General features: G+C 33.0%; 2 protein-coding genes across 2 annotated transcripts; one reads left to right on the forward strand and one right to left on the reverse strand.

Moving 5' to 3' along the window:
* The first annotated feature begins 1130 nt into the window (after positions 1–1130).
* Positions 1131–4671, forward strand: LOC114183874 (serine/threonine-protein kinase-like protein ACR4). The gene has a single exon (XM_028071035.1). It carries the CDS (start codon positions 1729–1731, stop codon positions 4477–4479), a length of 2751 nt encoding a protein of 916 aa, XP_027926836.1. The 5' UTR covers positions 1131–1728; the 3' UTR covers positions 4480–4671.
* A 535-nt stretch (positions 4672–5206) lies between these two features.
* Positions 5207–8146, reverse strand: LOC114183580 (protein FAR-RED ELONGATED HYPOCOTYL 3-like). Its single transcript, XM_028070653.1, has 3 exons — positions 8023–8146; positions 6233–6801; positions 5207–5827 (listed from the first exon to the last, which is right to left on the reverse strand). Exons 1-3 carry the CDS (start codon positions 8123–8125, stop codon positions 5633–5635), a joined length of 867 nt encoding a protein of 288 aa, XP_027926454.1. The 5' UTR covers positions 8126–8146; the 3' UTR covers positions 5207–5632.
* Between the last annotated feature and the right edge of the window lie 4857 nt (positions 8147–13003).

The following is a 13003-nucleotide window of genomic DNA, read 5'->3' on the forward strand; positions in this document are numbered from 1 at the left end:
TTCTTATTAAATTTCTCAAGCTTAGTTAACGTAAATGCATTTTTTTTTCATCTTCATCACAAACCTTCCTCTTTGAAAAAAAGAAATCAATTTTTTTACTTTTTATCATAATCTTTCTGATATAAATTTATCACCTCTTACCTATTTATAATAAATAAAATTTATATTCACAAATCACAATTATCACAATGCAAAACATAATAAAACTCATACTACTTTAATTAAATAAGCAATACTGTATAAATTCAAAACTTAAAAAAAAATACCATAGGTAGCGAAAAACACAAAATCTCTAAATTTCATAATTAAGGATTATAATAATTTAGGAAAAATTATAATTAGGATTCATACCAATTTCATAAAAGAATCCCTAAAATCATAATTAGGGGTTATATTAATTTAGGATAAACTTAATTTGGAAGAAACATCCTAAAAAGAATCATAAACTAACATACATAAATCATAATAAGATACTAACCTTTGATTTGTGATAGATCATGCAAGAATGTATACATGAATTTCAATCTATGTGTTTCCAACCTCTATTTCCCAACCTTTATATTTAATGATAATTTACATGATGAAAAGATCTTATACTCAGAAAAAAACCCTAATCTCTTTTATAAATTAATGTCTCTATTAAAATTTTTTATTTTATCTTTTATTATAATTTTCCATAATATAATTTTAATATAAATAATATATAATATAATTTTAAAAAATATATAAATATATATAAAAAAATTCAAAAAAAAAAAAAAATGGGGGAGCCGTGGCTCCCCCCTGTCACAACCTAGGTCCGCCAGTGAATGAAACGATTAAGATAGTTTAAAAAAAAAGAATATATTTTATATTACACCAAAAAGAATGTAACAAAATGCATGAGAAAGTTTACTACACAGGTATCAGTGGTGCATGGTGAAAAATAAACGCACGAAGGCATGAGAATAAAGAATTGAAATGGGAAATATTTTTGGGGAAAGGATTGTTCTTGTTCCCATGGGATGATAAATATACCTCTGTTGACGTAAGTAAAATTCAGGAAAACTTGGAATGGAAAGATCAAAAAGCATTAACTGTGTTATTTAATGCCTTCACCTACATTTCCACATATTCAGAAGTAGCAGTTTTGTGTCATTTAATGCACCTTCTCTCCCTCACTCTCTCTTCTCTTCTCTTCTCTTCTTCTTGCAACCTTCAAACACCTTCAATTCTTGATCTATTGTGACCGTTTCTTCATTTCATGTCAGTTTTCAAAACACAGCATGGACCTGCTTTTTCTTCTGCTAATTTTCTCTAACTCACCAGACAACAAAACCATAGCATCTTCTCTATTGTAAGCACCAAAAGTGGACAAAAGATCCAGTCAAACTCTCTTGCCATTTGTGCTGCTGATTGTTGCTTACTCATGCATACAAACCCACAATCAAGATTCTGATTTTGCTACCAGCAATGGCCTTGTTCCACTGGTTATTTTATGTCCCCACCACCCTTTTTTCATTTTTTGGGGTCTCTTCTCCTTGCATTGCATCCATGGAACTGTGAAAAACCATGAGGTAACGATGTTTTTTGATAGTTATATTGGACTTGATTCTCTCCTTTTAAACCGTGTTTCTTGCTGAGTGGTCAAAAGGGTGTTTCCAACTGACATCATTAGTGAGGATTCTACTTTTTTTTTTTTTCTGAACAATATCCAGTGTATCAGTTCTTCATTTCTGCACTTTGAACATGAACCTATGGCCAGTTCGATTTGTTGCTATATTTGAGGTTGTGGTTTTCTCATGCTTGTGGTTGCAAGTTTCAAGTCTTGGCTCCATGTCTTCCATTGCCGTCTCTTACGGCGACAAAGGGTCCGCGTTTTGTGGCTTGAAACCGGATGGATCTCACACTGTAAACTGTTACGGGATGAACTCAGCCATAATTTATGGAACACCAACACATTTTCCGTTCTTTGGTCTAGCGGCCGGTGATGGCTTTGTGTGTGGGCTCTTGATGAGTTCTAGTCAACCATATTGCTGGGGTAGCAGTGGCCATGTTGAAATGGGTGTGCCACAACCTATGCTTAAGGGAGCTCAGTACCTAGAGATCAGTGCCGGGGATTTTCACGTTTGCGGATTGAGGAAACCATTGACCGGAAGACACAGGAACACTTCTTTGGTTGATTGTTGGGGCTACAACATGACAAATAACTATGTGTTTGATGGGCAGGTTCAAGCAATCTCAGCAGGCTCTCAGTTCAATTGTGGCTTGTTTTCTCAGAACAGGAGTGTGTTCTGCTGGGGGGATGAGACCAGTAGCCAGGTTATTAACATGGTTCCTAGAGGCATGAGGTTCCAGAAGATCTCTGCTGGAGGGTACCATGTGTGTGGAATCTTGGAAGGGGTGAATTCTAGAGCTGTTTGTTGGGGGAGGAGCTTGCTGGATTTGGGTGAAGAACTTTCAATTTCATTGACAGGTTCAGGACAAGGACAAGGTAAAGTTGAATTGGCTCCCAATGATCCCATGCTTTCTGTGGTGGGAGGGAAGTTCCATGCATGTGGGATTAAGACCTATGATCATGGAGTGGTTTGTTGGGGCTATAGTTTCAAAGCAGGCACAAGAGTTCCTAGTGGGATTAAGGCCTTTGAGATTGGTGCTGGGAATTACTTTACCTGTGGAGTGCTTGTTGAGAAATCTCACATGCCTGTTTGTTGGGGTGTTGGATTCCCCACTTCTCTCCCTTTGCCTGTCTCACCAAGAATGTGTAGGTCTACTCCATGTCCTCCAGGGTACTTTGAAACCTCACAAAATGGTATCTGCAAAACACCAGATTCCCATGTTTGCATGCCATGCAGTGCTGCTTGTCCTCCTGAGATGTACAAGAGAAGTGGATGCAATTTGAAATCTGACATACTTTGTGAATATAACTGTTCTCTGTGTTCCTCACCAGAATGCCTCTCCAATTGCTCCTCTTCTTACTCCAATGCTGCAAATGGCAAGAGAAGTGAAAGATTTTGGTCTCTTCAACTGCCGGTGGTTATTGCTGAGATAGCTTTTGCTGTTTTCTTTGTTTGCATTGTGTCCATAACTGCAATGTTGTATGTTCGCTACAAGCTAAGAGATTGTCAGTGTTCTTCTTCTTCTTCAGCAAGAGGGTCAAAGGGGAAGAAACTAAGAGGGAGTTCCTCACACCAGAAGGAGAAATCCAAGGTCCGACCAGACATGGAGGAGTTCAAGATTAGGAGAGCACAGATGTTCCCGTACGAGGAACTTGAAAGAGCAACCGGTGGATTCAAAGAGGAGTCTATAGTGGGGAAGGGAAGTTTCTCTTGTGTGTTCAAAGGGGTTCTCAAAGATGGCACTGTTGTTGCTGTCAAAAGGGCCATAATGTATCCCAACGTGCAGAAGAATTCCAAGGAGTTTCACACCGAGCTTGACTTGCTCTCTAGGCTGAACCACGCACACTTGCTCAATCTACTAGGCTACTGTGAGGAGGGTGGAGAGAGACTACTTGTTTACGAGTACATGGCTCATGGCTCATTGCATCAACACCTTCATGGCAACAAAGTGATGAAAGAGCAAATGGATTGGGTGAGAAGGGTGACAATTGCAGTGCAAGCAGCACGCGGAATCGAATATCTGCATGGTTATGCTTGTCCACCAGTGATTCACAGAGATATCAAATCCTCAAACATTCTCATTGATGAAGAACACAATGCAAGAGTGGCTGATTTTGGTTTGTCACTGCTTGGTCCTGCAGATAGCAGCTCCCCACTGGCTGAACTACCAGCTGGGACTCTTGGTTATCTTGATCCTGAATACTACAGACTCCATTACCTCACCACAAAGTCTGATGTATACAGCTTTGGAGTTCTACTTTTGGAGATACTGAGTGGCAGAAAAGCTATTGACATGCAGTATGAAGAAGGGAACATTGTTCAATGGGCAGTGCCTCTGATAAAGTCAGGAGATATAGCTTCAATTCTGGATCCGGTTTTGAAAGCTCCTTCTGATGTTGATGCATTGAGAAGAATAGCTAATGTGGCTTGTAAAAGTGTGAGGATGAGAGGGAAGGATAGGCCTTCAATGGACAAAGTGACTACAGTTTTGGAGAGAGCTCTTGCACAGTTGATGGGGAGTCCTTGCATTGAGCAGCCAATTTTGCCAACTGAAGTGGTTTTGGGAAGCAACAGATTGCACAAAAAATCATCTCAGAGATCTTCAAACAGGTCTGCCTCAGAAAGCACTGATGTGGAGGATCAGAGGTTTGAGTTTAGAGCACCCTCATGGATCACTTTCCCCAGTGTGACTTCTTCTCAGAGAAGATCAGGCTCAGAGGCTGATGTTGAGGGAAAAAATGTAGAAGGGAGGAATTTGGGCAATGTTGGAGGTGGTGGTGGTGGTGGTGGTGGTGGTGGTGGTGATGCTCTGAAAAGTCTTGAGGAAGAGATTGGTCTTGCTTCTCCACGAGAGAAACTCTTCTTGCAGCACAACTTCTGACAGCAGATGATGTTATCAGTACTTACTGTTCAACAATTTTTTTGATTTGTTTTGTTTTGCTTAACTGAGTTTGGTCATGGATTATTCAGTTCCTATTTTCATGGAGTTGTGTTTCAGAATCTTAGTGGAGCTTTCATTCTTTCTGCAACTGCACTTGGATGTAAAGAGTTTCGTTTGTCTTCAATTCTGTGATACCGTTGGCTCCTTTTTATTAGATACGGAGTAATTTTAAGTCACTGTTAGAATCATTATCTAGTAAGAACCAGAAAATACAGCAAATTATGTATTGGATTATCAGAGAGAGTTTTCAAATGGCTACATTGACTTAGTTTTTTTTATTTTACTTTTTTCTACGGCTTCGTCTACTTTACTTTTTTTCATTATCACGCATTAATTTGGGTTTTAGCGAGTGTAAACTCTTGCAAGAGAATTTTTTTAAGAACTAAAATTAATTTATACATGAGATAATGATAATTTTTTTAAAAGTTAATGCATAAGTATTTTTAAAATTAACTTGTACGTTCTGTGTGTTTCTTAAGTAACATTAGGGATTGTCTGTTTCGAAATATATATATAACACCCCTTATTTTAAACTTCATACCTGTGATTTAGTCATATGCACTTATGACACCTCTTATTACAGAAAAATTGCGGTGTTCGATGGTAACTCAATGCGGGCAATAAAAAAGTGAATTCATTGATGGAAGTTTGACAATAACAAACTGAATTCTGATTGTTCATTCTGAATATTATTTGAATGCTATACAAAGAAGAGAACCACGGATAAAACTTTACAACATCAACAATGGAACAATTTAATTCTGTCAAGACATTTGCATGCCTGTTATGAGTTGCACATTGTTAGCTTAACTTGAGAAGAATGGATTCAAAGGACCTGTACATTGACTGAACTAGTTTCTTCTACAACTAAAATATCACAGAATTTGAAGCAATCTAATGAATTATTGAGTTCCATTGAACTTAGCAAACTGAACTACAGAACTCACCTGACACCTAAAGCTTAAAGAAGTAAATATCTAGGTCAGCAACTATATTATTGCACGACATTTCTAGCGGCACTTATGACCCTGACACTTGATTCTGCGTTACATCCAGTGAAAAATAATTAAAAAAACTGGATACTGAACTGAATCTATCTATGACTCTGTTGTTCTTTGGTTTCCATCTCCTTCACACTGTCCACTATGTGTTGTATTTTCTTTGAAAGGCTTTCATTATGCTCTTCAATGTGCTCAAATATCAATTCAAGATGCCTTTTATAGGTTGCAGACCGTTTTTTCTCAATGGCCAACTGCTGAGACAGTTCTCGAATTTTATCATGTTCATTCTGGAAATTGCATAGAACAAAAGATGTAAGAATGGGAAAAACTAAATTCAAGGAGACCATCTTCAAATTCTTCAAGCTACTCTTCACATAAGATCTCACAAGGACTAACATAAGCATATAGGCCAAACAGAAGATGCTGTCAAAACATTTTCCATGCATCTTAATAGGGAAACTCAAACATCAACTAAACTTGCAACCAATAGTCAGTAGGCATAAATATCAGGGATTTTACATTTGAGAAAGCTTGGCATAAAACAATTTTCGGTAATTTGTGTAAGGTGGAAATTCTATAAGCAAAATTCAAACTCTAAGTGAGTGACTATCTAATCTATTATCTATCAAGGATAAAGTAACTATTAACAGAACAATCATAACCACGTTTTGCAGAAAAGAACACTAACTCACCGGGTATTGCTCGTAAATGCAATCCCTTCTACCTTTTCCAGGTGTTAATGGATGAGTGTGCTCCTGTATAAACTTAGTAACAACCCATTTACCGGAACTTACTTTCCTCACCAAAATCATTGCCCTGCAACCAACCCTAGTCTCTGCCCTTTGCCTCACAATCTTTTCACGTTTGTCAGGCATTCTGTAACCTTCTCTGTTGCAAACAAGAGCCCGTCCAATAGCAGATCCATCACGCCTTGATCGTGAGAGCTTACTCACACGTATGATGAATCCAACACGGGTAGCATATGCATTATAGAATGCATGTGCTGCAGCTTCAGAATCAAACTCCTGTCCCACATAGGGCTCATCAGCTGAAACAACTGATACTGCAGGAATTCCTGATGGGATTGTGTCCCCTCCAGAAGAATCTTGAGTTATATTATCATCATGATCATGTTTATAAGCAGGATTGAAAGAGCTGCAACCTACTTTGTTTTCATCAGCTGTGCTGCAACTGTTAATCTGCCCTAGAGTAACATTTCCTACCGTCTCACCATTAATGGAGCCATCAATCCCAAACTCCACTGCAGCAACAAAATATCTTCTATCAGATTTTCAGGCCAGGTGATATGCTACACAACAGGGTATAAAATTGATAAAATCACTCTTTCATTGAAGATAAAAACGATGAAAGAAAATGAGAACTATATTGTCCTAACTAAAAAAATTCTTAAGTGATGTGTTCGTTTTAAGAAGAAAGCATAACAGCAGACACCATAAAATGAGTACAAAACGTCATATAATGTAATAAGTACAACAAAGTATCAGAGAAAGAAAACCATACAAGTCAAAGTCATTAACAGAGGACAAATACACTCCGCTACAACTACAACAGTTAAAATGGATTTACCAGTTAGGCAGTTACCAAGCTCAAATCAAAGACTTTTCAGAGTCAATGTGAAGGAAGAACGTGTCTTTCAAAAGTATGACAAACAATCATGTCATCGTATGGAAAACATCAGTCAACTTCAAACAAGTTTCTTTTTTGTTTTTAATACACAAAATTTATGCTTCCAAATAATAAAAGAGAAAAAAGACGAGAAATTTATGACTCATAACATACTAACAGAAGCATTTCAAATTATATTCTATGTTCATTTTCCACTTCTCCAGAGCTTATTGTAAATCGAACACCAATACCACCACATACAAAAAACTGCCGGAATTTTGAGTTTGATTATCAAATGGAATCAACAATTAAGAACCGCTAACTAATCCAAGAGTTAACAAGCACTGAAATTTACAAATCATTTTCTATAAAAATGTGAGAAAAAAAAAAAAAGCCAACTAACATTTTTAAGAATCCATCATTTCGTAACAGAATAAAGCTTTTGCACCCCAAAACATTCCATCATCCCAGAGGAGTGTAATGTATTAGTCTAGTCTCACGTTCCATCCAAGAGAGAAAAAAAAAAGATGGACCTTTTTACCCTCTTTCCAAATTTTCTCACTCGTGAAACAGAGTATTAAAGCGAATTTCCAGGTCTTCGGGTAAAGTTCTTACACACTACAGTTCAAACGAAACTCAGATAGTCAGCTACTTGGTTCATTCCCATTGGAAAAAAAAAAATAATTAATCACAAGGAAGAATAATTGAAGCGCTTCAATTGAATACTGGCAACGCGGTCGTTTAAGAATGCGGAAGAAGGAAAACCCTAGAACTCAATCGGAATGGAATTGAAGCAATTGAGTGGCCAAAGAGAAAAGGGAGAAGTCGTAAAAGTGGTAAAACAAAAAAAACTTACTGAGAATTGAGGCTGACGCAAATTCGATTGTCGTAGGAAGCGACCGTGATTGTGAAAATTTACTTTTATGTTTTTGTGTTCCGTGCAGAGAGAGCAGATTCATTCAGAACAGAGGAGAGGGGTTCACCTGAGGGCAACCATATCAACTCTCCTGTGTACCTCACCTTACGTGTCAATTCCTCGTTGGAATCCCATAAAAAGTCAACCCTCTCAGTTTAGTCAATTTTTCCCAAGTCCTGAAGTGGACACGGGCTGGGCCCGTGTGATTTGCACTAGGCCCATTTTTACAACCCACTCGTGTTAGCAGTTGTTTTTTGACATTGTCCAATTAAAAGATTAACCAAATTAAATTATCAAATTCTGATTATGATATAATTATATTTAAATTTTTATTATTTTATGATTAATTAATTATAAAATAAAAAATAATTCAGCGACATTATTAAAAATAATTTTAAGGAAATTATATAATTATTATTTAAAACAAAAAGTTATCTGCTTAATTTAAAATAAAAAAGTCATTCAATTATTTATTTAATTAAATATATGAAAAAAATATTTATTAAAGAATAGTTTTCTTAAACTAAAAGATGACATTAAAGATATTATCAAACGGTATATTTTCTTTATATAATGGGAAAGATGTTTATTAGAGGAAACATATATTTTCTTATATATCAGATCTTTATTGTATTAAAACTATATATAATTCTACTATTTTTATGAGTAATTAATTGTAAAATAAATAATAATTTATTAAAGAGTAAACATTTCCAATTAAAATATCACATAAAAAGAATGTATTTTAATGGTATAATTTATATATTTTTAAAATAGAAAAATTATTTTAATAAAGGTAAAATGTATAATTTAAAAAATACACCAAAAGCATCTATATAATTATTTTTTTATATTTTTAAAACCTTTTGTTAGAGAGATTAAAACTTCAAAATGAGGAGCTACAACGAAAGGTAAAAGTTATGATATAACTTGAAGGTGATGAATTATATAATATAATCAATATATTGTAAAGACACATATATTATAAAGATACAGTAAAAAAAATTACTAAAGAATCCAAAATTTTCCTAATGTTAAAGGTGCACCAGGGAAACTAACATACGCTTTTGGTGGAGAAAAAGTAAATATATAAAGTGGACAGAGAATAAGCAAGAGGAACATAAATTATTTTATTGAAAATGATAACAAATAATATATAAATACGAATAAAAAAATTGTAAAAAAATGTTTCTGGGGACTTGTGCTATATACCTAGATTCTTAAGGATAATGTTCTTACGCATTTCAATAAATTATTTTGGTGTACACATATATATTTTTTCTAAAGCATCTTTTAATACTATAAAGTACTCTTTCACTTAAATGGGTCTCTATGCTGACTCTTTCTTCACGGGTTTCTCTTCAGAATCTGATTCATTTGTTGTCCTATTTTTTATTTTATTTTTCCATGTTATATACGCATTATTCTTTGATTTCCCTTTTATAATAAGCTGTAGTTTTACATCAAATTAAACACACTAAAAAAGTGTTCAATAATAGTTTTATTTAAAAAAATAACTTTCAACAAATTTTGAAATTAGTCAATTTCAAAACTTTAGACCGATTTAGTCTTTCATCTTTCAAAATACGTGAATTTAATAATTTTAATCAGATTTTGTTAGGTTTATTTAATATTTCGCATGCATTTCAAATTTGTATTTGAGTTATTTATATTGTTTGACACATTTTTACTTGAATGTTAAGTTAAATAATTGTTAGGAATTCAAGTGTGAGTCTAAGTTCCACATTGACTAGAAATGAGGAAATAGAGCATAGAGCACTATATAAGAATAAAGACTCATAAACTCAATACCTTAATGTTTTTGATTAAAAGTGGTGTCAATGACTTGTGTGGTTGGGCTCAGGTCTCATTGGTGTTGTATTTCGCTAGTGATACCCCTCTATAGACCTTTTCTTTTATAAATTAGTTTTGCAAAATTATATTTAAATTTATTTCTCAATATCTAGTTTTACATAAAAAAATAAAAAATAAAGTGGAGATAAGGGAATATTAAAAAGTAATAGAGTTTGGAAGGTAGGTCAAAAGATGCATGCATGGATGATCCGTGTAAGTGAAATTGAGTTTACCTAAAGTTACGTGCACACGAGAAGTGCTTTTATGCTTAGAAGTCCGTTTGGGATTCATCGGATTTTGTTATTTTGTTCTTTTAACTGTTGTATGGCCAAACGTAGTCCCTATACTCTATTCAGTTTATGGTATTTTGAGAAATTTAAAATGTGCATAGAGATTTTCCTCTATCATGCTTTATTGAGTTTCGTTGTCTTATTCCCTGTTTGTTTTGTCTGCGTTCTTATTTCTTAGTTATGGGTCTTTTTCTGATTACCCAAATTGTTATTTTGTTTACGCAAAGTAAGTGGAATGAGGGAATAAGTGCTTTTGGAAAATTAACAGAGCATTGCGTCCACTCTTTTTGTTTTTCTCCTTTTCACAACTTTTATTCTCTTTGTCATTTTATAAATAATATTTTAATATTTGTGATTACAATTTACAAAGACCATGACAATTTCAAGGTTTAATCATGTAATTTTGATGTCGCAAAAGTTAAATTATGTTTGTGTTAATCGAGTTCTTCGTATGTAAGAAATGAGAAGATATTAGACATCAACTAAAATCCTATATGCTAAAATCATACACATGATATTTGAAATATTGATTTGTAAATGTTAGTTTCTAGTCCAAGACAAGGGATAAAAATAGGAAAAAATGACAAAAAACTAAATAAAATGTTAGGTTAAAACAATAAGTTTAAAAAGTGATATAGTTAAAGACTATTTTATTATTAATATTTTATAATTATCTCAAGTAGGTTTTATTAAAATAATATATATATATATATATATATATATATATATATAAATATAATTTTGAAGAGATCTATTTGAAAATTATAATAACTAACAAAAAAAAAACCCACTACGAAAAAATAGCCACGGAATTAGAATTTAATCATATTTTACAAATAATATTTTTTTTAATAAAAGTTTAACAATCTTAATTTTTTTATCCAGCAACCTCAGCTTCGTTTTCATTATGAAGAAAAATAACTTTCAATATAAAATTTAAATGACTATTTTTTTTCTAACAAACTTTATTACATTGTTAATAAAAATTAATATAGAATTTTTTAAAACACAAATCATATTTAATAATGTATATTTTAGTTTATATTTATTAAATCATAAACTGAAAAACATGCACGCTTACGTTTAACGCAAACGTAAGCATGATATCACATACAGTTCAACAATAAAATGATATATATAAACGATCACATCAAATAAGTTTGACATCTTTATTTTATACTCCACAGGAAAACTAAATTCATTTTCCATTAACTAATGATTTCTTAAAAGAAATATTAGATATATATACCAAGTTTTTTTCACGTACAATAAATATATATGCTTTGTTTTTAGTGAGGAGCACCGTGAGAAGGCTGAGAAATGTATCATTATTTTGTGAAGTCGTCAATTTCTAGAAGATTACGAGGATGGTAAAATTTTGAACTATAATGGCAATGGATGACAATTTATGATGATAGTCTTTGGACCTCAGAATATTAAAGATATTAATTCTATTCTTTTAAAATAAAAACAATAAAGGAAGCACACTGATCTATTCAAGTTTTAGCAACTTATTAACTTCATCAATTTCTAATTATAATCTCGACATCGATTTAAAATCCATATCTAAATGTTATGCTTTCAAAATTGATTTATTAACTGAACATTTACATGTATTTACTGGGAAATTGTCCTGTCCGTGTACTTGCATACAAACACTTACATCACTAAATTTTTGATGGATTTGATCTTCAATAATTATCGTGATTATATGTTGTAATAATGGACGTGTGATTCGGTAAATATTGTTGGATTAATCTTTCAATAATTGAATGTATTATTTAATAATTACAAATGTTTATATGGTTGTTAGAAAGTACCGATAAACATGTTACCTAGAAAATGATTTGAACAAATAGGAATTATAATTTTAATTTTACGTTCTAGAGATCGTAAGAATGATTCTCAGGACTAGTTATTAAATTTGGATTGATGAGGTTTTTCAATTGTGTGAGTCGTGTTTTCTGTTTTTCTTTATTGTCTAATTTGTTCCGTCTTGTACGTGGACTTTTTATGTTTCGTATGCTCTTTAAATCATTAACATGAGTTTTTATTAATCAATGATCATAACAGTATATTTAGATTGTTTTTGTGATATTTTTATGTGTAAATAGAACATCATGTTTATCTAGGGATGTTTTTGAAAATCTGTAGCTGGTTGAGATGCTTTCACACGTGGGGTAGCTAAATTTGCATCCTTTATGTTGTTTTATGTTTTAATTATTTTCTATAATTTGTGTTTGCTTGAAGCATGAACTATGAATTATTATTGTTGATTGTGATGTGTTGTACTATCTGATATTTGAATTTGTCATTTATTTGCGATGTTTGCCTTTGATTTATGAGAAACATGTATGCAATTTGTTGTGTTGGTCTGGTATGATAATGAAAACTCTTGATATTTATGCATTTGTTGTCATGGCACTGAACAATACAAAGTGGGCGGTGGTTTTGTATCGCTAAGCGTCAATTTTATTTCATGACATAACGTTAAGCGGTGATTTGTACCATTGAAAAATTCTCTTGTTGTATTTTCATCAGTAACAAAATTAAAATAAAATGAATTTCACCTTTTAAAAAATTAAAATAACAATATATTAAAATAAAATTAAAATCTGTTTACTCTAAAGAAAATCTTCGAACCGTAGAGATTCAACAATCCCCAGTAAACAAAAATTTAATTTGATTAAACATATACTTTATTTTCACACGTAAAATATTGAATAATTGCATACTTTTTAATTGCCGTTGGACCTAAAAGTATTAGTAATTTAATT

Source organism: Vigna unguiculata, chromosome 5, assembly GCF_004118075.2.
Source record: "Vigna unguiculata cultivar IT97K-499-35 chromosome 5, ASM411807v1, whole genome shotgun sequence".
NCBI classification, from domain to species: domain Eukaryota; kingdom Viridiplantae; phylum Streptophyta; class Magnoliopsida; order Fabales; family Fabaceae; genus Vigna; species Vigna unguiculata.